This window comes from Tasmannia lanceolata, unplaced genomic scaffold (genome assembly GCF_043159265.1).
Source record: "Tasmannia lanceolata isolate RefF3 unplaced genomic scaffold, GAP_Taslan_0.1 ptg000002l, whole genome shotgun sequence".
Classification (NCBI taxonomy): domain Eukaryota; kingdom Viridiplantae; phylum Streptophyta; class Magnoliopsida; order Canellales; family Winteraceae; genus Tasmannia; species Tasmannia lanceolata.
The window spans coordinates 58,259,882-58,286,858 of record NW_027518679.1 but is presented as its reverse complement, the minus strand read 5'-3'; the positions used below and the strand labels follow the sequence as shown (position 1 = coordinate 58,286,858).

At 39.6% G+C, this 26,977-nt stretch overlaps 2 protein-coding genes across 3 annotated transcripts; one reads left to right on the top strand and one right to left on the bottom strand.

Moving 5' to 3' along the window:
• Positions 1–612: 612 nt before the first annotated feature.
• Positions 613–14,200, top strand: LOC143881440 (Galactose oxidase/kelch repeat superfamily protein). Its single transcript, XM_077384509.1, has 2 exons — positions 613–836; positions 12,702–14,200. Exon 2 carries the CDS (start codon positions 12,762–12,764, stop codon positions 13,821–13,823), a length of 1,062 nt encoding a protein of 353 aa, XP_077240624.1. The 5' UTR covers positions 613–836; positions 12,702–12,761; the 3' UTR covers positions 13,824–14,200.
• Positions 14,201–16,431: 2,231 nt separating this feature from the next.
• LOC143881428 (nuclease) lies at positions 16,432–26,373 on the bottom strand. 2 transcript variants are annotated; one of them, XM_077384494.1, is made up of 2 exons: positions 26,163–26,373; positions 16,432–17,556 (listed from the first exon to the last, which is right to left on the bottom strand). In XM_077384494.1, exons 1-2 carry the CDS (start codon positions 26,305–26,307, stop codon positions 16,520–16,522), a joined length of 1,182 nt encoding a protein of 393 aa, XP_077240609.1. In that variant the 5' UTR covers positions 26,308–26,373; the 3' UTR covers positions 16,432–16,519. The 2 variants fall into 2 exon arrangements, with proteins under 2 accessions (XP_077240609.1, XP_077240617.1); XM_077384502.1 differs by having other exon boundaries at positions 16,432–17,550.
• Positions 26,374–26,977: the final 604 nt, after the last annotated feature.

Here is a 26,977-nt window from a genome sequence, read left to right as displayed (position 1 = left end):
GTTGGGCAATCAGATATTGTTCATTGTTTGGTCTGATCGTACAGTTCAGATCTATCTGATTGTACAGTTCAGATAGATATCGCCAGTGCGTCGGGCTGTTGTATTTTGAGGGTGATTGCATTCAGATCTGCTGCACCGGAGGTTTTTCTACAGAGGCGCAAAATCACCTTAAAAAGAGCGATGCAGTCTATGCCTCATCTCGCCCATCGAAAAGGTTCATCTACTCATCTTCTTTCCGTTTTTTCACAGAAATCAGGTAGGCTATATTTTAATTAGATGAATAAATCTACAACATTGTCTACATAAGCATTCATATATATATATATATATATATATATATATATATATATATATATATATATATATATATATATATATATATAACAACCATATCAATTAGGGATTTGCTAGGGGCTTTGCGTGAAGGCATTTCACGGCGGGCTGTTGCATGAGAGAACAGCCAGATGTGTTCAATTTTTAGCAGATTTTGTCTCTTTCATCTAATTCATCTGACGTGGCTGCTGTCTGATGCAACAGCCACCCGTTAAATGCGTTTCTCCAGGATATATAGATTCTAGGCATATACTTGCGTTGTAAGAAAATCTCAAGAAAGCCCTTCATTGAATTGTGCGATTAGGGTAGGCGCAGGTTAAGCCCTCACACCCAACGGACTACATTAGAATTAAACCCTTTTCCACATACAAAACACACCTCTTCGAACGCAATCCTACGCTACGCCGCTATTTCAAAGGTCTCTCCTTTTTCCAATCTCCAAAAAAACCCGAATAAGAGAGGCGAGGCTTAGGGTTTTTCTCCATCTCGTCTCAATTTTCAAGGTAAAATCCCTTCTCTTTGAGATTTTGTACATGGCTTGATTATCTAACTCAGGATATGGATTTTTGTTTTAGTTGTTTCATTTTTGGTGCGAATTTCGTTGTGTAAGAATAATATGTAGGGTTCAATGGAGTTCCTGATCTGATTTTGATGTCAATTTGGTTTCCTTTGTGTTATACTTTGAAATTGTAAGTTTATTTACTGTCATTCTTAGCAAAATGTGAAGTGGGCTTTTGCCTTTTTTGTTAGATTGTTAGTGTTTGTAGCTTTTAGGGGTTTTTCAATTCAATTTTCTTTTCTTTGATGATGACCTAGACATTTTCATGGATGGATCAAGTCATTTATGATGTCACTTTTTGTTATTGTCAGCGATTCATTGTGCATTTTCTTCATTATGATAGAAATGTGTTACATTTTGCGAATTTCTTGACCTAATATTGATTTCTTAGGTGTTTATACTCTGGTACTCCTGTTTACTTACTGCCTTTTGTAGGAAATCTTAGGTGCGTTTTACTTTGAAAATAAAGGGCTTTGATTAGACGCGGTTTTGTTTAGTTTCTCAGAGGAGGTAACTGTTAGGCTTTGTTTGGTTGTAGGTAGTTACCTCGTAGATTAGTGGTATAAGTAGTTAACATGGAGGAGATAAGCATTTGATTTACCTAGAATTTTCCTCGTAGAATAATTAGAGGGGGTGTCATCACAATACAGAAAGAGAAGAGACAGGGGGAATAAATAAGAAAAAAAGGGGGAATAAATATAGAAAGAGAAGAGAGAGGGGGAGGTCATAAGCGTCTATACCGTAAAATCGATTTTCAACGGGGATTGAACAGACATATCTGGTAGATTCGTAACCAACAAAATATTTTCTTTGTGCGTCGGTAAAATAAAACATGTTTTTTTGGAGAGAGAAAGATAAAAAGCATCATTCCCAAGAAAATCCAAGCCAAATTCCACCTTTTTTGAGGAATTTGGTTCGATGTTATAAGGAGGGGACATGGATGCCACATCAGGAGACATGCAGTGACTACCCAAGAGGTATTCTTGGTAGTCTCCAGGGATTTCAATGCTATCTTGGCAACCAAACAAGGGATTTTGTTGACGTGGCACCGGAATGCCAAGCAAAACCCCTAATCCATCACCCTTAGGGTTTTGCAACTAAACTCAGTGTTCTTGTTTTTGTGCTTTCTAGAGATTTATAAATGGCTGTATGAAGTAATTCGGGACATGGGATTCATTGATTTATTGCATTGGAATTCATGAGTTCTTGAAATGTTTTTTTTTTTTTTTTTTTGGTTATATATGCATTCTTCATGTTGGCAGTTGCTGTTTGCCCACTGTTTCCGTGGCAAATCTTTATTTGACCCCAAAGAAGATACTTTAAAATACTTGTTGTTTCTTTTAGATTGCTATTTTGGTGGCTATTAGAGCTTTAGCGGTTCCGTGTTTTGTTTAAAAACTTGTACTTGGCCAAGAACTCACCTGGCAAATGTGAGTCGGCTCGGATGATCTATGAGTTTTAAGGTGTTGGTTAAATGTGACATATGTGATCTATGGGTTCTAATTAATTTTCTAAGAAGTATAACTAATTCAATGGAACTTCCATGAAAACCAACTATAGTAAAATCCCAAGTAACTATCTGGATCAAGGAAGTAGGATTCTTCCCTGAGAGTGGGGAACCGTGATTCCCCGATTCGCGAATCTAAAATGCGAATTTTCTCGAATCCCAAAAAACTGGAAATTCCAGTTCGGATTCGCCGGAAACTCGATTCCCACTTTTGGGAATCGTGGTTTATGATTCCCCGGAAACGCGATTCCCACTTTGGAAACCGCGGTTTAATGTTATGTTAAACACAATTTTCGGTGATTCCCCTGAGATTCCTTGGCGATTCCCAACTCCCCAATGATTCCCGCTCTGGCAACCTTGGTCTGGAGTGAAACTAGTAATTGAAGCACTACAATAAGGATGAAATGACTTTCTCGATTTGGTTGAAGTACCTGGGAAACATGCTGTCCTGAAGGCAAATAACATCTCCACTTTGATTGAGTATTTGATTCAGATTGGCTTCATGATGACTCCCTCCAAGATACAATCACTTGGAGCTTAATATGGGCAAAATACAGGTTAAAACATAATCTAAAGAACACACAAACCATGCTATTAAATGCTAATAACTCCATTGTCCAACTTCTAAAAAATGAAAATGTTAATAGAATGTGAAAATCGCATTGCATGGAAACAATAAAAAAAGAAACTGAAAAGAAGCCCACCTACATATGCACACCACACCAACGCCATGCCCTGTCCTGCCATTCCCACAGCCTGGCCTGGCCTGGCCTTGCTGGGGTCATACAAGAATAGTAAATAAATGCCTGACTAGTTTTCATTGATTCCTATCCATAAGGAGAACAACCTTCACTTATAAGCTCTGGATATTCAGTCTTCAATCTGACGTGGGACTGAACTTTTGGGCAACAAGAAGGAGCTGAAAAGGTGTCAATGAAAAAGGTTCCCCTCCATATTTTAAGATATACTTTATAGCCTTTCTATTAAAATGCCTATAGCCTAGCACTACCTTTTGCAGGAAATTTGAGGGATTTTTATTTTTTTACTACGAAATCAAAGGTCTTTGATACTTCAAATGATCTCTTGTGGGAGTTTATGGTTATGGTTTTGCAATTAAACTTAATATTCATGTTTTATTATGTTTTGAGATTTTTACATGGCTGGATCAAGTAGTGCAAGACACAAGCTTCGCTGATTATTGGGAATTTCCATCATACAATGGAATCGCGTTGTCATGAGTTCTTAAAACAACTATTTGTTATATTTTATTTCATTGGTGTTTATATTCTGTAGTTTTTTGTTTATCCATTGTTTTGATGGCACATATAAGTTGTGTTTGACCTCAAAAGAAGATGGTTGAAAACATTTGATGTTTCTTTTACTGCGGTGGGTATTAGAGTTTTGCAGTTTCAGGATGCTCTTGTTTTTTGACATCTTTCCCAATGTTTAGAAACTCATTTTTTTAACGGTAGCAAGAACTTTTATTAAAAAGAATGAGAGGCAAAAAGCACAGGCGAAACCGAGTTGACTCGGATGAGTCAATTATTGACATTGCAAGTTTTTGTTTGACTTAGTAGGGTCAAAGCCGAGTTGGCTCGAGCAACTCATTGATTGGGCCAGTATTTTTTTTCACCCATTGCCTTTTACATTGCCCTTGCTTGGATCATGCAATCCAAGGTGTGTCATTTTCCAAACTGGCAGTGACGGGGCTTGGTGTTCTCAAGAAGAATTTTTGTTGTCGTTCATCGCCTACGTGGTGGGGTAATGTTTGAAGACGTTCCTTTTAACTACTAAAAGATATAAAAAAAAAGATGTTTTCTCTTGGAGTGTGGTTTGGTATTCACTGCCTCCTATTTGGGCCAAGTTGATCAATCTCACTCATTCAAAGAAGCAAACAATCCTTGGAAAATGCTCTGACATATCTGTATGTGGTCGTAGTTGTCTCATGTCTATTCTAGACTATCAAGTTCCCTTGAGTAGTTGAGGAAGATAATCAGGATATTTCTAGTCCTCAATAACATCACTTATAAATTTTGCCTTTGGCTTTCCTTTTTGCTTTGCAATCTTTGTGTTTCCCTTCTTCGTTACAATGCTTCCCTTTTTTGTTTTTTTAGTAAAGCTCTTCTTTAAAGTGAATTCTGCTTGGTTTGGGGTCAAGTGCTTGGCAGAAATTGGCTATGATTAGGCATGAATAATAGAAGATTCTTTTGTTATCATTACCGGGCCTAAGAAGGATTTTTGGCCTCGAAGATTTCTGTGCCTTTTCTGAGAATTAGAAGTTCTTTGCTCGAGGTTTGTTGAGTGCTGTCTCCCATATTCATGGGAAGGAAACTCAAATGTCGATAAACTTGCAAAACATTGCATTAGTTGCAAAGATGTGTAATTTGGCATGAGATGCCTGAGTTGTAATTTTGTCTTATTTTCCTTTTCTTCTCCTCTCTTTTCTTACATTTGTTGTTTATTTCCATTACCTCAATTGTATGTCATCATGGCTTTTCTTTATTTAATGATTTATTTGTTCAAAGAAATTAAATGGTAAAGATGAAATTTTCTTCAGGCAAATATCTAAATCCTTGTATCATTCAAAAATAAAATAAAAAAAATCTAAATCCTTGTAGGTAGTGTCCATCGATTGAAATTTGGTTCTTTTCATTCGTGGATGGCAATCTCACAAGAAAGAAAGAAACCAGTTCGTTCTGTAAAAATAGGAGGTAATACTTTTGAGGATCATAAAGGGATGGAGGAAGCAATTATTTTGCATTCTCTTCTATCTTTTTTGTCGGATTGGAATTCTCTTCCTTGGATATACATGGATTTTCCTTTCTTATCTAAGAATGATGAAGATTTTCTGAAAGCTCCTTGCTTTTGTGAAGAGGTTAGGAGAGCGGTATTTGATTTTAACAGAGATAAATCACTTGGTCTTGATGGTTTCATGTGTGGTTTCGTCTCAAGATTTTTGGGATATTAAAGGACATGATTTTATGTAGGCTATGAATGAGTTTTCCTTTTGCCACTAATCTGTTGGAGCTTCATTGCTTTAGTTCCAATGTTTAGGAACATCGAGGATATTTATGGCGTGTGCAGCAACCCTTCTTGGAATATATTCTTGGGGGTTTTTGCTTAAAAGAAAGGGAAAAAAATAACGAAAGAATGTAGTTTGGCACATCTAATAAAAGCACATTATTTTTAATTAATAGGTTTTTCAACTGAGATTTTGTGGAGCGACTATTTGTCGCTTCATAAAATCCATTTATTGCGTTTTTCAGGCTAAAGCCCTAATCACTGTTATTTTTCATCTCTTCGTCATCGCTTTTTTACTCTCATTTTTCATCTCTTCCTCTCAGCTATCTTCCTCCTTCAAGTATCTCTGCGGTGCGAGCCGACGATCTCTCTCTCTCTCTCTCTCTCTCTCTCTCTCTCTCTCTCTCCACGAATGGAATTGGTTCTTTCTGGGAGGACATTCTGACCATTTTGCAGACTTCCAGTTCAAATACGTGTTATTGCAGGAAAAAAAAAATCAGATCTCTGACTTTTTTATATGGCTTGCAGAGAGAAAAATATCTTCTAATGGGAAAAGTTGCACTTGTTAGGAGGGAGGGAGGGTCTGGAGTTTTACAGTAAAGAGATCTTGAAGCTTCATTGAAGAAATTCCTAGGAATACAGCTCCCTTACCAGTAAAATGGCGTTTTGGCAAGTTACACTTTTATTGAGGTCTTGTGCAGCTAATGGCCTCTCTCTCTCTCTCTCTCTCTCTCTCTCTCTCTCTCACACACACACACACACACACACACACACACACACACACACTTCTGAAATCTCCCTCTCTCTCTCTCTCACTTCTGAAATCTCCCTCTCTCTCTCACTTCTGAAATCTCCCTCTGTTTCTCTTTAGCTATCACGTCTTTTAGTTTTATACAATGAATGAAAGATGGCAAAGGGATTAATGTTCTACAGAGAATGGGGATAGGGACGGTTCTTTCAATTGTTGCCATGGTTGGGCCGCCATTGTTGAATCAAAGAGGCTTGAGATTAGTAGAAAAACGGGGCTTGATCAATCATATAATGCAACAACACTTCTATGCATCAGTATCTCTATGCATTACTTGATTTTTACCTCAATACATTCTCTTGGGGCTTTTTGATGTTTTTATAATGGTTGGAAGGCAAGAGTTCCTATACCCACGTGCCTAGATGAATGACGACCATAGGGATAGCTTTTAGTGTTTTTGGATTTGGAAGTTCTCTCTTAGTGCCTTTCTAATCTCAGTCATTGCCTTGGTTATCAATTTAAGTGGGCAGACCAACTTGTTTTTCGATGAAACGAGGGAAGCTGAGCTAGACAAGTGCTATTGGCTCTTGGCTCTGTTAAGTACCATAAGCTTGCTACTGTTTGTGAGTTTGTATAAGAATTACAGTTGTAGGGGTTACAAAAAAAAGGTGGTAAGGGCTACATAAGCTTGCTCTGTTAAGTACTATTGGCTTTCTAACCATCTTCATATATACATATATGTGTGTGTGTATTTCAAAATTTAAGTACGTCAAAAAGCAGTAATTTCTAAATATCTTCATTTTCGTGTCCTCATTTGTCATTCTTTCTTAAGATGCGTGCTTACTCCAATGAAGTACTTTGGAGAGTTGAGGGAGTTTGATGCAAGGAAGTTGGTGATGGTAGGATTGACTGAGTAATAGGAGCAGGTTGGGGTGTCATGGGAGCGGTTTCTGTCTCTTCGGGGTCACGCTCCCAGAAGCTCCTTCCTAAGAGCGCCGAATCGCAGTTCTAGGTGGGAGTGACACCCATGAGGGAAGATTCCTTCTTCTAAGTTTGTGCCAGGGCGGATTGGGGAGTCTTGCCCCCTCCTGCCAAGTTGTTGATCATCTCGGGAGTTATTCCTTATTCTTATTATTAATTCATTCTTTACCATTCAAAAAAAAGAAGTTTGCATACATTATGTGTGTGTGTGCGCGCGCGCGTGTGTGTGGGTGTGGGTGGGGGCGCATAGGCACAGGTGAAGGTGAGGTTGAGATCAAGGCCATGGGCGTGTGTGGACGGGCCACTTTCTGATGGATCGGCAAGTATGTGGCATGTGGCAAGTGGTGCACATGCAACTGTGGGTGCTTGTGACATCTAAATGTTTTTTAAATTTCCTCCGACCCACGAAACGACCAAAATGTTTCCAATTCCATCCCCATCGAGACTCTTACTGAATCCAGAAGACATATTGAAATTAAAACCGTAAGTATACTAGTGAGATACTATATCAGTATGCATTAGTATTATATAATTATATTTATATGAACTGCACGTGAAATGTAGTATATGCATTATGTATAATATGAATTATATAGGTTTTCGATGCTGTTAAACCATTATGGATGGTTGTCTTTGCTTATACGATGGTTTGTAAGTGTGTTTTTTTGCTTATTATAGCATTTTCTGAACTTTCATCATAAAATTCTATCATTTGGAACCTTGTCTATCACGCGTATAGGCGTACAGCTGGCATTTGGAAATGCTTAGACTCATTTTGGCTAGTATTTTATGTTGATCATGGAAGGAGGGTTTATTTTCATGTTTTCTTTTCTTTTCTGTTTTACTGAGCATGTGCTTTCATGCATTAAGAAAGTGAGGACTACCTTCTTTTTTCTTTTTCTTTTTGACATAGGATATCCCCACCCCAATTTCTAGGGTGGGACTATTCCCCACGGATTCGCGCAATCACCCGTAAACCATGCGCATCTGGTAAGCTCGTGGGGATTCGAACTTGCGTCACTGGGGAGCATATCCATGACTTTAAGCCAAAGAGCCACACCTGTACGGGTTCAGTGAGGACTACTTTGCATGCACTTGCATGGATGCTGCACTTTTCTAAAAGGGAGTTTACTTCAAACTTGCATGCGGTGTTCTCATCCGTTTTCATTCAGAGTAAAATGTTTTTTCAGTGGACTCATTGATATAGGGCTCGTGCATCATTGGACCTGTTACATTGCATACATGATTCATGTCTTGACTTTGATTATTTTGGATTCGCATTCTTTTTTTATTTTTTATTTGGTAGGTAAAGCTGGGATCGAACCTCGGACCTCTAGGTCGAAGAACAAAGCCTTTTGACCATTGAGCTAGAGGCTCAATCCCGCATGCTTGTAATATTTTGGATTTGCATTCTGTCTTACAAGATTTTATATATGAGGAAAGTGTTTCTGAGCTCGAGCTCAAAAACTCATGCAGGCCCACATTTTTGGGGTGATCCAAAGCATTCATTTGAAAGGCCCTTACATGGATAGGGTGCCTACAAAAAATCAGGTCTATAGGATCATCCTAACCCTTCCATTTGTGGAGGGAAAAATGGGCAAATCTGTGGAGAAACAGTATCGGTCCATTTTTCCCTCCACTTTTGGATGGGTTAGGATGATCCTATGGACCCGATTTTTGGTACACACCCAATACATGCAAGGGCCTTTCAAATGAATGCTTTGGATCACCCCAAAAATGTGGGCCCACCTTATTTTTGACGCTCAAGCTCAGAAACACTTTTGGATATGGTGTCCACTATATATATATATATATATATATATATATATATATATATATATATATATATATATAGAGAGAGAGAGAGAGAGAGAGAGAGAGAAGGGTTTCTGTGCTCGAGCGCAGATAAGCTTATCTGCGCTCGAGCACAGAAACAGCGTGGGGCCACATTTTGGGTGGGATCCAAAGCATTCATTTGATGGGCCCTTTCATGGGTATGGTGTCCACTAAAAATCAGCTCCTTTGGATCACCTTAGGGTGTTCATTTGTAGGGCAAAAAATGGACAGATTTTTGGACAAACAGTATTTGTCCATTTTTGGCCCCACAAATGGACACCCATTATTCATCCAATGGAGCTGATTTTTAGTAGGGCCCACATCCATGATGGGGCCTTCCAAATGAATGGTTAGGATGCCCCCCGCCCCAACGGCCCCACCACCCTGTTTTTGTGCTCGAGCGCAGAAACCCTTTTCTCATATATATATATATATGAGAATAGAGTTCCTAAGGTGTCACCTCATATAGCTTAAATGAGGTGGCGCTCGCAAAACATAAGGGGCCCACATTTTTGGGGTGATTGAAACCACTCATTTGAAAGGCCCTTAGATGGATATGGTGCCTACAAAAAATCAGGTCCATAGGATCATCTTAACCCTTCCATTTATGGAGGTTAAAAATGGGCAAATTTATGGAGGTTTATACCCATCAATTTCAACCTCCACAAATGGAAGGGTTAGGATGATCCTATGAAGTTGATTTTTTGGGCACACCCTATCTATGTGAAGGCCTATCATATGAATGCTTTGGATCATCCAAACAAAGTGGAGGAAAAGGAGTGTGCGGTCGACCGCATATAAGGTTATATGCGGTCGAGGGCCCAAACACACGGGTCCCACTTTTTTTGTGGTGATCAAAACCATTCATTTGTAAGGCCCCATCATAGATAGGGTGTGTACAAAAAATCAGCTCCATTGGATCATCCTAACCCCTCCAAAAGTGGAGGGCAAAATGTGTAGATTTGTGGCAAACGATGTCTGTCCATTTTGCCCTCCACTTTTGGATGGGTTAGGATGATCCTATGGAGCTGATTTTTTGTACACACCCTATCTATGTAAGGGCCTTGCAAATAAATGCTTTGGATCATCCTAACAATGTGGGCCGCACCTAAGCTTGGTGCGGTCGAGCGCACAATCTTATTCCTCACACATATATATATATATATATATATATATATATATATATATAGAGAGAGAGAGAGAGAGAGAGAGAGAGAGAGAGAGAGAGAGAGAGAGAGAGAGAATGGTTAGGATGCCCCCCCCCCCACCCTGTTTTTGTGCTCGAGCGCAGAAACCCTTTTCTCATATATATATATATATGTAGAGAGAGAGAGAGACTAGTGTTCCTGCGCAGCTGCTCATATAGCTTATCTGAGCAGCTGCTTAAAAATCTCATGTGGCCCACTTTTTTGGGGTGATCTAAAGCATTCATTTGAAAGGCCCTTCCATGGATAGGGTGTGTGCCAAAAATCAGCCCTATAGGATCATCCTAACCCAATCAAAGGTGGAGGGGAAAATGGACAGACACTGTTTCTTACCATTTTTTCCCTCCACAAATGGCAGGATTAGGATGATTAGGATGATCCTAAAGGGCTCATTTTTGTTACACACCCTATCCGTGGAAGGGCCTTCCAAATGAATGCTTTGGATCACCCAAAAAATGTGGGGCCACATGAGTTTTTGAAGCAGCTGCTCAAATAAGCTATCTGAGCAGATGCGCAGGAACACTTTTCTCATATATATAGAGAAGGTGTTTGTGAGCGGCCCCTCATATAAGCTTATATGAGGTGACGGCTAGAAACACGGTGGGCCCACATTTTTGGGGTGATCCAAACCGTTCATTTCATAGGCCCTTACATAGATAGGGTGTGCCCAAAAAATCAGCTGCATATGATCATCCCAACCCGTAGAACTGTGGAGGTGAAAAATGGAAAATTTTGGGCAAATTTATAACTGCCCATTTTCACTTGCCCAGTTCGAAGGGTTGGGATGATGCTATGGAGCTGACTTTTTGGGCACACCCTATCTATGTCAGGGCCTATCAAATGAATGGTTTGGATCACCCCAAAAATGTGGGCCCACATGAGTTTCTAGCCGTCACCTCATATAAGCGAGTATGAGGGTATATATATATATATATATATATATATATATATATATGAGAATACTGTTTCTACGCTCAAGTGCAGAAAACAGAAAACAGGGGTGGGTCCACATTGTGTGTGTGGGGGGGGGGGGGGGGGGGGGGCGGGGGGAGGGAATCCAAAGCATTCATTTGGAAGGCCTTTTCATGGATAGGGTGTCCACCAAAAATCAGCTCCATTGGATCATCTTGGGGTGTCCATTAGTTCTTGATATAAGTATGTTCAAATGGGACTGAATGCCTCGAGGAATCAATCGGTAAATTGAAATCAAAGGGAAAACTTAAACTGTAGATACAATATATCTTGAGATAGAGAATCGGAGATAGGAATCGAAAATGATAACTTATAAGAGAGGGATAGGTAGCAAGGTTGGAGTCATACCAACCAAAACCCAAGGTCTCATACTAAGGGGCTCCTAGGCATCACACCATAGGAAGATCAAGGCCTCACACTAAGATCTATGGATATTTCATCCATTCCTGCGAGTAGGCATCCATAAATTTATTTATTCAATTCATCATAACATGCAAAAATGGCCCAACCTTGGTAGGCGGCGTTATTCGTGACCCAAATGGACATTTATGACATTTTCAGGATCAACAGGAACGTGTGATGCCAATGAAGCTGAAGATAAAGCCCTCTACTTTGGGGACTAAAATGGTACATGAAGCGCAAGTTGGGACGCTTCATGATTTTATAACGAAAAGTCTAAAGAACCCCTATAAGTTAAAAGGACTTGAATAATTCTCCTGTGAGATAAAATGACATCTTTTTATCCAAACAATGAGGTGCTTGATATTACTTTTATGTCCTTAACAATCATTCATTGCATTCTTTCTGCTTTGAATCAACTGTGGAAAATAGATTACTGATTTAAGTTGTATTAGATTCTTCCTTACTGATTTATGTCATTAACAATCATTCTCTACTTTCTCCTCCTTAAAGCTCGCACATTTTTTTTTTTTTTAGATTGACAAATATATTCATACCAGCAAAATTACAATGGGGACCAGTAGTCCCACAAAATTTACATAGTATGAATTACCCAGGAGCATTCTCCTTGGCCCAAAAGAAAAACCCATTACCCCTTACATTACCCAATAGCCTCAATTAAATCTAAAAAGTGCCATATTTGTGGGACCCCAAGTCAAGATCGTGACCTGCCACGTCACACCGATTTCTCCACTACAATCCGCTGGCAAATTCGATTTTCAAAAATCCCGCTCGAAGGCCCAGAGCTATTGTGCGCCCCTAACTGTGCACGATAGCCAACCACCCAACATCATCATCCGATCTCCGGCGACCTCCACCTCGAACCACCACCAGACCCCGACGGCTTCCCTTTAAAAATATATCAAATCAATCCACCATCTTCTCCAAAACCAACTTCAACTAACCCAAAAATCATCCCATCCTTAAAGCTCGCACATTCCCTTGGCTTTTTCTTTTTTTCCGTTGGGGGAAAATATTTGACTCATTTTCTATGTTACGTGAACATGATATTTAATCTTTCATCTCTTGCACATGCAAACCCATCATATACTGACTGAGTGATACTCTTTGACATTTCAGATTGTATGCTTTGCCTTGTCCACAACTGTTTGGCATTGTCTTCCACTTTGAATCCTTTGAATGCAATGTAGGACAATTATGTCTGGCCTGATCGACGGTCTCCCTGACGCAGTTGCACTTAGGTGCCTAGCGCGCGTACCCTTCCATCTTCACCTTCGTTTACAGCTTGTTTGCCGCTCATGGCGATCAGCCCTTCGTAGCCCTGACCTCCTCAAGGCCCGGCAAGAGGTCCAGTCAACAGAGGAGCTTCTATGTGTTTGTGCCTTTGAGCCCGAGAATATGTGGCAGCTCTATGACCCTCTTAGAGATCTTTGGATGACCCTCCCTGTTTTGCCCTCAGAAATCAGGCACCTTGCCCACTTTGGTGTTGCCTCTACTATGGGAAAACTTTTTGTTCTCGGTGGTGGCAGTGATGCTGTTGACCCATTGACTGGTGACCATGACGGGATCTTTGCCACCAATGAGGTATGGTCCTATGACCCTGTCCTCCGCCTGTGGGCCCGAAGGGCACCCATGCTCGTCCACCGTGCCATGTTTGCATGTTGTGTGTTAGATGGAAAGATTGTGGTTGCAGGTGGTTTCACCAACTGTAGGAAGTCAATATCAAAAGCTGAAATTTATGACCCAGAGAAGGATGTGTGGGACCCAATTCCTGATCTTCATCACACGCATAATTCTGCATGCTCTGGGGTTGTGATTGGTGGTAGGGTACATGTCCTACATAAGGGACTCTCAACAGTGCAGGTCTTGGAAAATACCGAGCACCGTTGGGCTGTTGAGGACTATGGGGGGCTCCAAGGTCCCATGGCCGTGGTTCGTGGGGAGCTTTATGTGTTGAGCCACGGCCTTGTTTTCAAGCAGGACAGGGAGCAAAGGCTAAGAAAGGTGGTTTCATCGGCGTCTGACTTCCAGAGCAGAATTGGGTTTGGAATGATTGGATTGGGCGACGAACTTTATGTGATTGGAGGGGTGATAGGGCCAGGCCGTTGGAATCTAGTCATTAAGTTGCTCTCTGATGTGGATGTTCTTGCTGTTGGGAGCGAGAGACCGATTTGGCGCCAGGTGGCGCCAATGACACGCTGCCATGGAAGCATACTTGGGTGTACATTGCTGAGAATTTAGGTCTTGTTAGTCTTTGACGAGACTTGTTTGTTGTGATGGTTGATGTTATGGTTGTGGATTAGAATCTCCTTATGGGAATGCGAGAAAAGGGATACAGGCTTTTTTTTTTCAATGGGTCTCTGGACAACATTTTCTACCTTCTTTGTGAACCATATCTTGGCCATCTCTTTGTTTATCTGTGTAAGACTTTTTTATAAGAATTTTTATTAGCAGGGTAAAATGATGGGGGGTTGATTGGCACTAGTGAAACAAGTATCTATCTCTTGGTCTTCTTAGAATGAACATGTTCAAGACCAACTTTTTTTTTAAAGAAGGGTTAGAATCATTTTTTGTGAGTTTGTTTGGTGATATTCATTACTAATTTCCTACATTGTTTATGGTTTTTCTTCAGTTCTTCTGCCTGGGATTTGTGGCCAGTTAATACTTGTTTCTGTACTTAAAGCCATGAGAATTGATTCACAAGATTGGTGCGTCCAAAAATAAGGCATCTGAATGCCCATTTTTACACTCAAAAAGTAGGCTTAAAATTTGTTCTACACCCATTTTACGTCGAAAGAAACAGTGCTTTAGGCCATGTACCCTAGTTTGCTTTGCCATTCTCAATCTGACTAGAGTTTTCTTTGCCCTGTTTTTACTTCGCACCAACTCTCCCTAGTCTCAGCACTTGGTGAGCTAATTTTCCATGAAAAAAAAATCATGGTTGCCAAACATTGCCCTAATGAAAACAAGGATCATTCAAGCAATTCTCTTAACACAACTATTAAGTGTTGATTAGTTAGAACTTGGAGATTGAATTAGTATGGGTTGATGCCACTGAATTTGGTGTTTGTACATCATAACCATTCAGTTTAATTCGATTAAATTGATGTCATCCAGAATCTGGTGCGGGAGTTCGAGTGTGAGGGTGGGCCCCACCCAAACATCCTGTAAATACTGATCAACGGAGATTTCAGCCACTTCCCACATCAAAATTTGGCTGTCAATCGATTGACTCTTGATTATTCCAATGACCCTGTTTGTTTTGGGATCATGAGAATTGATTTCGAGTCCAAAACTGATTATTGGAATAAAAACTAAGGCCCTTTTCATTTTGGATTTTGAGAACAGAACTGATTATGGAACTCAAAATTGCATTTAATTTTTTAATCCAATATTCAGTTTTTGACTTAAAATCCAAAGGCCCTTTTCATTTTGGATTTTGAGAGTCAATTTTGAGAACAGAACTGATTATGGACCTCAAAATGATAAAACTATGAACTACACCTAATCCAGTTACATTGCAATCTTATATTTAGGGGACTGCTATCCGCACTACCATACCATATTTTGATAATGTTACCATCTATTCCCAATATGCCCCTCCTATCAGTCTTCCCAAATTCCCCATCCTATCAGATTTCAATCTCCTTTTCTATTCTATTGATCGATAGTAGGGAGCTTGGCTACTGATATTGTCACTGCCATGTTTTGATAATTACACTAACTCATCTTGCCTTTTATTACTTAACCAGCTGTCAAAGGTACCAATTTAAAAAGAAAAGACAAGGTGATTTAGTGCAATTATTAAAACATGGCAGTGCCAATATCAGTAGCAAGAAATTTTGTTACTGTGAAGATAGAAACAAGATCACACAAAGGCAAACCTTACCCTGCAACCCAAACTATATTACTGAAAATGTAGAAATGTTGAATCAAAATTACATAAGGAGCACCACTTTCCAAGGCACCAAAACAGGCAAGACCGATATGGAGTTCTAGATTGCAGATTTACCAAACCCATTTTTAGAATCTGTTCCATGTATCCCCATAATGCCCCTATCTATAACATTGCTAATTTGCAATTTAATAAACTACTTGCATCATTTGCTCTCACCACTTTGCAAATCTGCTTCTTGTTTGCATCATTTGTAGCTGATACATCAGCACCCATTAGTTGGAATTTCACAACCATCATTGATTCCCAAAATGGCCCCACATTTGGGAAATCATCAGTTTTGGAGGACCCCAACAAATGATCATTTTGGATCAATGCAATCCCTACAGTAGAATCAAGGGAATACCAAATAAAAATCCAAAGAACCCAGTTCTCGTTGACAGCTAAATGTAACAGAACAAAACCAGTCATTTTCCTTATGATGAACACTAGATTCCAATGCTCTTCGACCTGTAAGTTCTGAGGACGAGCTTATTGTTTCAAACCTGATGTTCTAATCACAATGTACCATTGTTCAACTCCACATAGCCACGTTAACTTAGCTTTCGAAGAAATTAAGTAAAATAAATTAAAACAAATCAGCTTGGGTTAGCGTGGCTATTGAAGGCTTGCACTAACACAAGGTGTATTCAGAATCTCGATCTTCTTGTAGCGCAATGTCAAAAGGTGGCAATTGGGCTCGCTTGATCCTCTTTTAAAGACCCAAAATAATGCTCAAGAAAGCCCTAGAGGAATAGAGAGCATCCAGAACTCGAGGTTTTTATGCTCTCTACTCCTTCAGGACTATCTTGAGCCTCCTTTAGGCCTATAAAAGGAGAGCAAGTGAGCCAAATTATCACAAGCAGGAAAGAGTTTTGTTGGATACCACAATGATTTTGGCTTGAATACATAGAATAGAGGCAAGTAACAAACTTTCAATCTCCTTCGTTGTATCTAACAGTCAGAGCTAAAAATTCATAATCTACATACACTGCAATTATGATCAAAGTAGGAGAAGTTTCAAAAGGTTATCTCTCATAGTCTGACCCACCAAGTCGACTTGTTCGCAGCTTTTTTCTTCATAGCCAGCATCATGGTGATCGGGCAAAGGAACATCAGAATGTAGTTTATCTCCACTGTCAATTACAATATTGTGAAGTAGACAGCAGACCAATATTATACTGGGCAATTTGTGCTTATCTGGTCTCCACATGACCTTGTGAAGGATTCTCCATGTGCCCTTTAATTGTGACAATGCCCTTTCTGCGAGCAACCTTGCCCCCATGTGCTTCACATTGAAACCAACCATTGAAGGTGAAAGATCATCACCTTCATAAGGTGTGATAAGCCATGGTAGAAGAGGATAGGTGTAGTTTCCCACTATAAATTCTCTGACTCGTGCTCCCTCTGACAACCCTCTAACAGGACCATTCAAACGCTCCCCACTTTCGCATAGTTTGAAAAACCCAGAACATTTCAACAGGCGGGAGATGGTCATGCGACCAGGCCAACCGGTCACAATGTCGAGAAACCTCATCTCATCGTCCACTACTACTTGTAAAAACATACTGTAATTTCTCTCCTGATCACACCAATCATCTGAAGTTTCGACCGCTGGTAGGGTCATTATGATGTGAGTGGCATCAATGGCACCACAACAGTTGGGAATTTGGTAATTTGTTTCAAATTTGGCCTTGATTTCCTCCAATCTGTTGGCATCAGGCCATTTAAGATGGTGCCTGGCTCGCTCCTCCATGGCCTCGATAAATCTCCACGTCACTTGGGAAACTGTAGATTGGCCGACTCCAAAGGATGAGCCGACCGATACTTGGGACTCCCCGGATGCCAGTCTTCTTAGGGCAATGGCAACTTGTTTCTCAACACTCAGAAGCCTTCCTTCAATGTTTATGAGACCTGATGGAGGCCTTGACACAAGATCTTGCCTTACTAGGGAGCAAATATAATCAAAAGTTTCCCTTGATACCCTGAAGAAATATTTAAACCCTTCTTCTTCATCATCAGGAACTTCTGCCCCTGCACCTTTGGTGGCTCAATTTTCTAATAGATTCACATGAAAGCAAAATAACATATTTTATGGAAGTATTTAGCTATTATCACTAAAATCTTGACATGTTCCATGTTCCATGAATAAAAAGACCATTACAAACAAGACACACACAAGCAATTGAAGAAGTTCAAAGCAAGGTGATTTAGTGTGAATTACCTACTTCACTCGATGACATAAGGTATTGCAAGCCGATTCGCAATAGGAATAATTCGTCAAGATAGGAAGTCAAAGGAAATTGTTGGAGTTCCGGGTTGGGCTGCTAAATACCAAACCAGATTAAAAAAGAGACAACTAGCGTTGGCAGCGTAACTGTTGGTTGATGGGAAGGGAGGAGGATTGGCAGTGCTCACGGTGCTGCTATCACAACTTTGGTTGCGGCGTAACTGTAGAAGATGCCCACAAGCCAAGATGCTCCTCTCTTCCTCATCCCGCTCATCTCGTGGAAAGGAAAGGGAGTTGTTAGGACATCATAATCGAGACCTTAAAACTGGTGCTTGGTTCTGCTCTCCCTGCCAATATGTAAATTTTAAGTGGCGGGAAGGGAGTCATTGGTGCCGTAGGACCAGAATCCCCTCTAAATGGGTTCCTCGCTCTACACCTAAGGAGTTATCCCTTGGCTGGTCGGACTCGGGTAAAATTTCTCGCCTCCATAATCCAGGGCTTCCATTATTATCCATCTTGGGTCGGGAAGTGGATGTGCGAATGGGTTCCCTAAAGCTTGCTTGATTGGGAAAAAGTTAAACCATCCTGAAACCCTTCAGGATCTTTGGAAATGGGCTCAGGAGTGCTGGGGAATTCCATCCCTTCATTATCCTTATTGTCGCAGAATGAAGTCATTTTTATATTCGAATCAGAATCTCAAGCCCTACAAATCCTTGCAAAAGGCTCTGTGGCCCTGGATAATCATCTGTTGTCTCTTTCCCCTTGGACAAGGAATTTTGTTCAAGGTAAGGAAGCTCTCTGGGTTCGCTTCTTTGGCATTCCCCTGCATGCCTAGACTGTTCCTATGGTGGAGGCTTTAGGAAGTCTCTTCGGCAAGGTAGTAGAATCCAAAATGGAAGGATATCACCGAAACTGTATGAGTTTTGTATCGGCTAAAATTTTAGCCCCCCGATGGATCTTCCTTATCTCTGATGTTATCCTCAGAATTCAAGATCAAAACTATACTATTGGGGTTGAAATCGGTGATGAAGATTATCCCTCACTGGTGGAATGCCTTCTGGCGGGTCGGAGCTCTTCGACCGGCGTGTCGTTAGCTCCCGTAGGGAATTCAAATTTCAAATTTAAGAATCATATCAATCTAGGCGGGTCTTCCGAGAGATTGTCATTAATTCCTAACAAAGGAGTGATGGGACCTAAAGTTAGGCCTGCAGACGCTTCTGAATGTTTGATGGGGCCTAAGTTTGCTTCGTTGGCTGCACCTAGTAGCAACATCAATTCATCTCGCCTTCGCTCTCGAGCCAAAAATCCTCGAATTATGGGGTCTAGACTGCCGGAAAGTCTCCTTATGAAATTGTTTGGAAAATCCCTCGTATTAAAGACTGGTGCTAGAAGACTAAACAGTAGTCTGTTGAAATTCCGAAAAAGTCTCATGGGTTTGGCCCTCTATAACTATTTTGTAGCAAAGGGCTCTTCGAAGAAGGCGGATAACTTCTATAATCGCATGTTTTAGGGGTGTATTCTGTTTTGGAAACTACCTTAGTCTGGGGCCCACTCTAAACAGGTCAGGACTTAGGCTCTAAGCTGGTTAGTCATCTTTTTTCTCAATCTTTGAATTGAACGTAGTTGGGAAGATGTGAGAAGACCCTAATGATGGGAAAGCTTGGTTAACGTAAATCACTTGTCTCTGCAATAGGTTTTTTGGGATGGGTAAGTTTCAGGGACTTCTTAGTCCTTTTCCAAAGGCGGTGAAGTACTTAGTTAATGAACGAATTTAATGAATTGACTAGATTAAAACGATTTAAGTGTATATAACATACTCGTATATGTAAAAATGGAAGGACAAAATCCTAGGTAGCAGGAATCCTCATCATGCCCAGAGGGCGTAAGTGGAATTTATTCATGGAAATCATGGTGCTAGAAAGCATCCGTCATAAGATAAGGAGGATGTCCTATGATGAGAGATTAGCCTCCATTAACAGATTTCTAGAGAATAGTAGAAATCGGAAGAGAACATGGGATGTCTCGAAGGAGATGGCTATCTCTTACTTCGAGGAGGAGACTGAATCTCGAAGAAGCCCGGGGTTCCTGAAGAGTAATCCGGAATCGGCAACTTTACCGACGCCATTTCTACAAAGTCTTCTTGACGACCTTGGTAAATGCTCCCCTTAGTTGTTAGGAGGTGGTTTTGGTTCTGATCTTCGCTTGGAAGTTTTGGGTTAGTTATCTGGAGGGGGGTGGAAGGGGGGGCAAATTGAGGTGGGCCATAGTAATGTCCCCAATGAGTTTGGGATTTCTTCGGCAATCAGGACTTTGGTTCCCTGGTGATGGGCAGTGTAAAGGAAAGGAAGGGGAATGGTGACGGTCCTTTGTTTAGTAGATGAAGAATTTGAAAGGGAAATAGTTATTCGGCATGGTGGCAGCGTATGGTAGTGTGGACCTACCTGTAGCTGGTGACCCATAAGATTTTCTTTTGGTTTTTACTGACCTAGGAGAATGCTCCTGGCCACCCTTAATTGATCCTATGTAATGCAAGTAGGGACCCCTGGTCCCCAATGTAATTTTCATAGTATCAATGAAATTGTCAATTTAAAAAAAAAAAAAAAAAATTCGTCAAAATAGCGAATTATGAACCTAAACGTAAGGTAACTTGTTTGACATCAATTTCAAATTGTGACGTTCTTATTCCCAACTCCTATATGTATTTTTGACTTTCCACTTTTGAGTCTCAACTCCCCATCTCCTGTATATATTAGGATTTGTGGAAGATTTGAATGGTTTTCCTAAGTACAACTAATAATGGAGCAAGGAGGAATGCTATAGTCGGGTGCGACCTCACATAAACTATAGTGAGACATGCATCTTGATATTCTCTTCCCTCCCACTGCTATAAATCAAATGGAAAGAGGCAATCAAAAGTCAAAACCCCAAAAAAGAGTCTCCTCCAGTAGGGATACAGGTGAGACCTTCGTTTAATCTCTGTACATCCAACGCTTTTGTAGTATCATGCCCTACTGTAGCATCCAACCTTGTGCATATATGCCACTTTGCCTAGGAATAGATAAAAATATTTTATGGTATCAAATGTCTTAATATCAATCTTCCTATAAGCAAAGACAGAGACATAGACCCACTCTTTTGATCTGATCATTCACCTAAAACGTCCAATGTACCTTCAAATATCAACTGAGCCTAATAAATCTAGCATTTAAATTTCATCAATCACCATAATATACCTAAAGCTTGCTTTGTGCAATTGACATTTTAATGGGATAGAGAAACTATTGATGTATTATATAATATATGTCCAATGCAGGCAACTGAAGAGTAAATATTGACCTGTTTCCTATCGAATAACACAAATCGTTAACCATTTCTCCTTCCGAGTTGCTGGTTTTTGTTCTTAAATTCATCCCTCGTAATGCAGTCGGAGCAATTGAAATTCATAACTCCTCTTCCCATTCATGATGATCTGATTTGGCATCCCAAACAGCCACCATCTCCATCTACTTCCTCGCTTTGAAAGCTTTCGTCACCCTTCAACCAACATTAAGCTTGTCTTTTATGGCAAGCAATTGATCCTTGTTAATCCATCCCACTTTGCATACACTTACCTCAACACAGTCATTTTAGTCCCTCTTTCAAAGAATAAAAGATAACTGAATGCCCGGTGAAAATGTTCGCATATAGCATTTGAGAACCTATACACCCCGCTGAACTTGCCCAATGTCGGCGCATGCTTCCTCTTGAAAATGGAAAGAGAAAGCAACTCATGAAAGATTCACACATTTCTCTTGCCATTAGAGACGCTTGATCCACAGGAAGGGACGTCAAAGTAAGGCAACATGTACAAAGATCCATCCAATCTCTAATTTACTTCCTCATTTCCTTCCTGAGGAAAAACCCTGGTGGGAGGTGGACGTTAGACAACGGTCTCATCTATATCCCTGTTAGAGGAGACTCTTTTTCTGCTTTGGATTGCCACTGTCTCTTCGAATTGCAGCGGGGGGAGGGAAGAGGATACCGTGAGAGAGAGAGAGAGAGAGAGAGAGAGAGAGAGAGAGAGAGAGAGAGAGAGAGCCCAATGGTTAAGGGCATAGTTGTCGAACTCATACGAGTCGATTCGTGAGTCGTACCGAGTCATGAGTATTTCGAGTCAACTTGTATGGGTGACTCGTACGAGTCATCTAGCGACTGTATGAGTCGGAGCGAGTTGACTCGAAATCTTAGGACTCGTACGAGTCATAGAGTTTACATCCTAGTTGTAAATTTCTTCTTGATTCTCTTCTCTTCTCTTTTCCGCTTCTTAAAATTTACATGTAAAGTCATTTAAGTAAATGCATGTAAATAAGGGACTACCCCCCATTTGAATCTATTAAAAATTGTTTCAAGATCAAAATCTAAAAGGATAAAAAGTTAACTTTCCAGTTCTCGTACAAAATTCAAAAAAAGAAAAAAAGGGTCTGGTCAAAATCTTAACTTCCAAACGATGGTGAATTTTTTCAATTTAAAAAATTAAAAAATTCTATCATGTCCAAACATTATTAAATCCCAAAAGTACGGTAAAAAAAAATCTCACAATTTGGTCTCTAAAAATTTGTCATCTTTTCAGGCACTGGTCAACAACACAAGCATTTTAGTTGATAGTGATTTTTCTTAAGTAAATGTTTGATCTTTTACATATTTTGTTCATTTAATTGTTTCTTATATTTTTCTAGCAATTTCTGATTTTTTTCACATATTATCAGCACAATCAAATTTTGATATTTGCACAAACCCAGCTGTCTTTTCTTCTTTAATTGGCTCCTGAGAGCTTTTTGGGAAATGCAATAGCCTTTTCACAGCTCTTTTATGTGTTTCATGCCTTCATCTTTTGATATATAATATAATTATAATTTTTTCAACTAAATTTCTGTTCTTGTTAAAAACTCTTACGGGTCATGAGTCGAGTCGAATCACGAGTCGGAAAATTAAGAAATCGAGTCACGAGTCGAGTCACGGGCTGACAACTATGGTTAAGGGTCTTTACGAGGCCTTTTAATCTTACCGGTCCAAATCTAGTGGACGATCGAGATGTGCACCTCACTGCAGTTTAAGTGAGGTCCTGTGGTAGCATTCTTCATGGATCTAGAGCAAACCAAATGTTTGATCAGAAGAAGCCTTTCCTAACAAACCAGTTTTGTATGAAACTTGGGAACCAGATACCAAATACCAGAAACCCAAACCTGAATCATGTAAATTGATGAGCCGGGTCTCTTTTTTTTTTTGAAAATTGAACCAGGTCATGGTTTACTTGTGAAAAGTGTGTTTCTTAGGTGTTTATTATCACAAAGTGAAGGTGGAGAAAATTGGTCCGTGCAAAATCTTGAAGAAAATTGGACCGAATGCTATCTTATTGAATCTTGGTGCAATAAAAATCAGCCCAATTAAATATTCATATGAGTATCTGGACACAGATCAACTTTATAAGACGCCATAATTATAAATTGGAGAGAGAAGCCTAGTGATAACAAGAAGGCAGTTACAGACGATCCATAGTAAAGTGATGGTAAAAAAAAAGATGGTTCAATGAAGAGGAGCTGCAACAACTCAATAAAGAACTTTATCAGAGATATATTGATGCAAATTTTTCGAAGCCAAATCCTCTCCACCAGGAATTCCAGTTAGCATTATTAATAGCTATCAGCAAGCAACATTTTCATCAAAGAAGAGTAACAAAGTAGGGAGAAAAAAGTGTCAAAACACATGTTGGTGGTGGTGTCATTACATCATGCTGGCATTAGCAAATGGCGCACATGGACTTGATTGTCTTTGAAGGTTTAGAGGCCATCATTTTGGGATTCAGAATTATTTGGCATTTTTAGGAATGGGTAACTTGGGTTTCAAGAAAATTCTAATCATAGATTCGGAGTTCAATCTATATTAAACTATGGAGACATTTAACTTGTTTAGAGTGACTTTGGTTCTTTTAAAAAAGGAAAGCTGGTTAAATTAAGAATTTTGTTTGGCAGAAGTACAATAAGAATCCGGTCTATATAAACAAGACTATAAAGACTTTTCTTCTAGTTTTGATGCAGTTTTAATTCAACTGTTGGAGTTCCAAGCTGTGAACAACTCTCTCTCTCTCTCTCTCTCTCTCTCTCTCTCTCTCTCTCTCTCTCTCCATGGTTCTTTTGGGTTGCATTTCGGGTGTTGAATAGTTTCTTGTTCTCCATCTATTGACCCACTCAGCTTACTTTCCAAAGATTTAGTTGAATCAAGATTAGGAATGATCACCTTCCCAGAGATAAGTGAATCCATATTGTGTTCAGATGCAGAATTGATTATTATTTGGGCTGGTTATTTTGTTTGAAATAACTGAATCATATTCTAGTTTGATCGAGTGACTCCGAGACTTGTCTGAATTTAAAAAAATAATTTAAAAGATATTTTGACTGAATTTAACTACTTTGGCATCACAACCCCAATATACTTTCGTGAAACCCTAGTCATGTTGGGTGCTTCCAAAAGGCTCTTTGTTGATCAAGTAGGTTCCCGGATGTTGGTTTGAATGGGTCTCTATGTTCCAACCTAAGCTAGCCTCCTTAAATCGCATGTGACAATTTATCCTTCAACTGGCATCCTTCCTCATGGACTTGAATGTATTAGGTGAATGCCATCAACCAGGGTGGCAAAGACATTTTGCTCAGAGGGTTGGTGAATACCATCAACCAAGGTCTGAGTTCCCTTCCCAATGCCCAGAGTTTGCATCTTTGCTTAATTAGTTCCATATTACTCTTGTTTAGTTCTTATAGAGCATGATATTTGTCATATTAGATTTTTCCAGAAAATTGGTTTCATGATACTAGCTCCTCGTCAAATTTCTCCCTCCCCTTTTTGTGAGGTGACTGCCTAAGTACCTAGGTGATTACAAAGAGCCCAGACATGTCTATTAACGGGGCCACTTCAGGCATTTGACTGTATAGATCTTCATCATTTCAATTCTTGTGGATCCATCTAGATCCTAACACTCATCTTAATTATTTCATGAATGGTATGTGACCAACTCTACAAGTAGTTGCACAGTTGCGATCTAACTCGAGTATTTTGGCCATGATACCAGTTTTCAAAGATTGCCAACCATTTTCAGTCGTAAAAAAAGTTTAGAAAACACCTTTGCAAATGAATTCAGGGAGAATGCTAATGATTGTGGAACTTCAACATTACTGCCAAATCTCATGTTCTACACAACCTATTTATTCATATGACTTTGATCTTGTTGACACACTAAAATAGACTTCAGTGATTGCCAATTCATGTCAATAAGACAGTTGAAACTTTATAAAAACTGCAGGGGGGAAGGGGAACTGACAGGAAAAAAGTTGGGAGAAAGAAAATTTTGCCAATCTGAATAGAAGATGGCAACAAAACTACAAGTTGAATTTTCCACATATTTACTTGTAAGGGTTCTAATCACATTGGCAATCTAGAAGAGAATTCTGATGATGATTGCAAACATAACGACAAGAAGATACCAGTATCCTTAAAATCAAGGATAGGGCAAAGGCGACTAATTTTTAGGGCGATGATATTTTCACCCGTCCTTCATTATGCATGCACCCCCCTTATAATGTCAAAAAGCGTTAAAGTTGCCCACTTTTCACGTCAAATCACTTTATAAGGGGAGCGCATGTGTAATGCAGGGGGAGTGAAAATATCATCTCCCATTTTTTAACTTAATAAATCAAAACTAAAAAAGTAAATCATGTTAGAGGAGCTAAAAAAATCCCCAAAGAGGAGACAATTGCAGTATAGTTCATAAGTTAAATGATCTTCATATTGACATTCCAAAAAGAATTCAGATGATGGCTGGAAGCAAATAATGATAGCAGGGGAAAGGGAACTAGAAGCTAAGAGAGAGAGAGAGAGAGAGAGAGAGAGAGAGAGAGAGGTGTAAGCATAATGTTCGAAGGAATAAAAATTCCCCAATCAAAAACACAAAACCGAAAAAAAAAGAAGAAGGATTGTGATGGATAACTCGTATGGGTTCTGCTCATACTGACATTCTACAAAAGGGTTCAGATGATGGTAGCAAACACATGTAGGAAAAGATAAAATTTTGTAAAAGCACTGCTAAGTTGCATTTTCTACACATTTACTCACATGGGTTCTCATCACAATGACATTCTAGACAATAATTTAGGTGTTGGGTTTTCCAAGAACCACCAGTTTAGTAATCCCATCCCACCCATAAGAAAACAAACAAAAACAAATTCCACAACATTGTAGAGAGAAGATTAGAAGAAAAAAAGCACCAAGAGCAAAAATAAAAGAAACCAAACAAAGAATCATTGAAATTTGAATACGACATAAGTTTCTGATTACTTTATCATTGTCTTCTTGTAAGAAAAAGAAAACAAAAAAAGAAATAGTGAAATACCAGAAGCTGAGTTCTTTTGCCAAAAGCTGTTCCACCAATCAGAATCTATGGTTTGGGATTCTACAGGAGAGATGTTGTCAGTGGGGCATTTTTGTGAATCTCTCACTTTCTTTTTGGTTTTCTTTGATTTCTTCAAAGGAGCCATGAACACCCACAAATTCCCACTCTTCGTTTTTCCACTTTGCTAAATGAAGAAGGTATTGGTAATCGTTTTTCTGTCCGATAGAAGATTGCTAGCGTCACTCGCTCGAGCTATAAGCTTTGCTCTCTGTTTCATCTCTACTGTACACGTGTCGTCCGTATGGGTGATCACGTGTTTCAATCTTGTGGGCCATCTCATCAAAGTCGATGCGTGGCCTGGCCTCTTAAGAAAAGTAATCGGAATTGGATGATCATGATCCTTTGATTTATTTGTTGTAAATGGACGGACCAAAATAAATGATCAACCATCCGCTTTGATTATTTACTTTTTAATTGGATGATCATGACCCTTCGATTTCCTGGCTATTAGAAAAAAACATATCTATATGTATGAGTAGGGTTCTATTCTATCGAAAATAAAATTACAATAGGGCCCACATGGTTAGATGATCGAAGCCATTTATTTATTGGGCCCCTCAGAAAAATCATCTCCTTAGGACGATCTTATCCATCTCAACCATAGGATCCGATGAAGTTTTTTTGTAATGGTTCTGAATTCTGATCATATAACCATGTGGACCCCACCTTTTTATAAAAAATAGGAAAGTGATATATTCGCCCCCTATTCTTCCCTGCGAACCCTCCAAAACAGTGTACTGACTTATGTAAGTTCC

What these genes read in the sequence shown, in the direction of transcription:
- LOC143881440 (XM_077384509.1), top strand. Translation starts at nt 12,762, where the DNA reads ATGCAATGTAGGACAATTATGTCTGGCCTGATCGACGGTCTCCCTGAC.
- LOC143881428 (XM_077384494.1), bottom strand. Translation starts at nt 26,307, where the DNA reads ATGGCTCCTTTGAAGAAATCAAAGAAAACCAAAAAGAAAGTGAGAGAT. An exon ending in GCAAAAGAACTCAGCTTCTG is followed by an intron (nt 17,557 to 26,162) that starts GTATTTCACTAT and finishes GAGCCACCAAAG; the next exon opens with GTGCAGGGGCAGAAGTTCCT.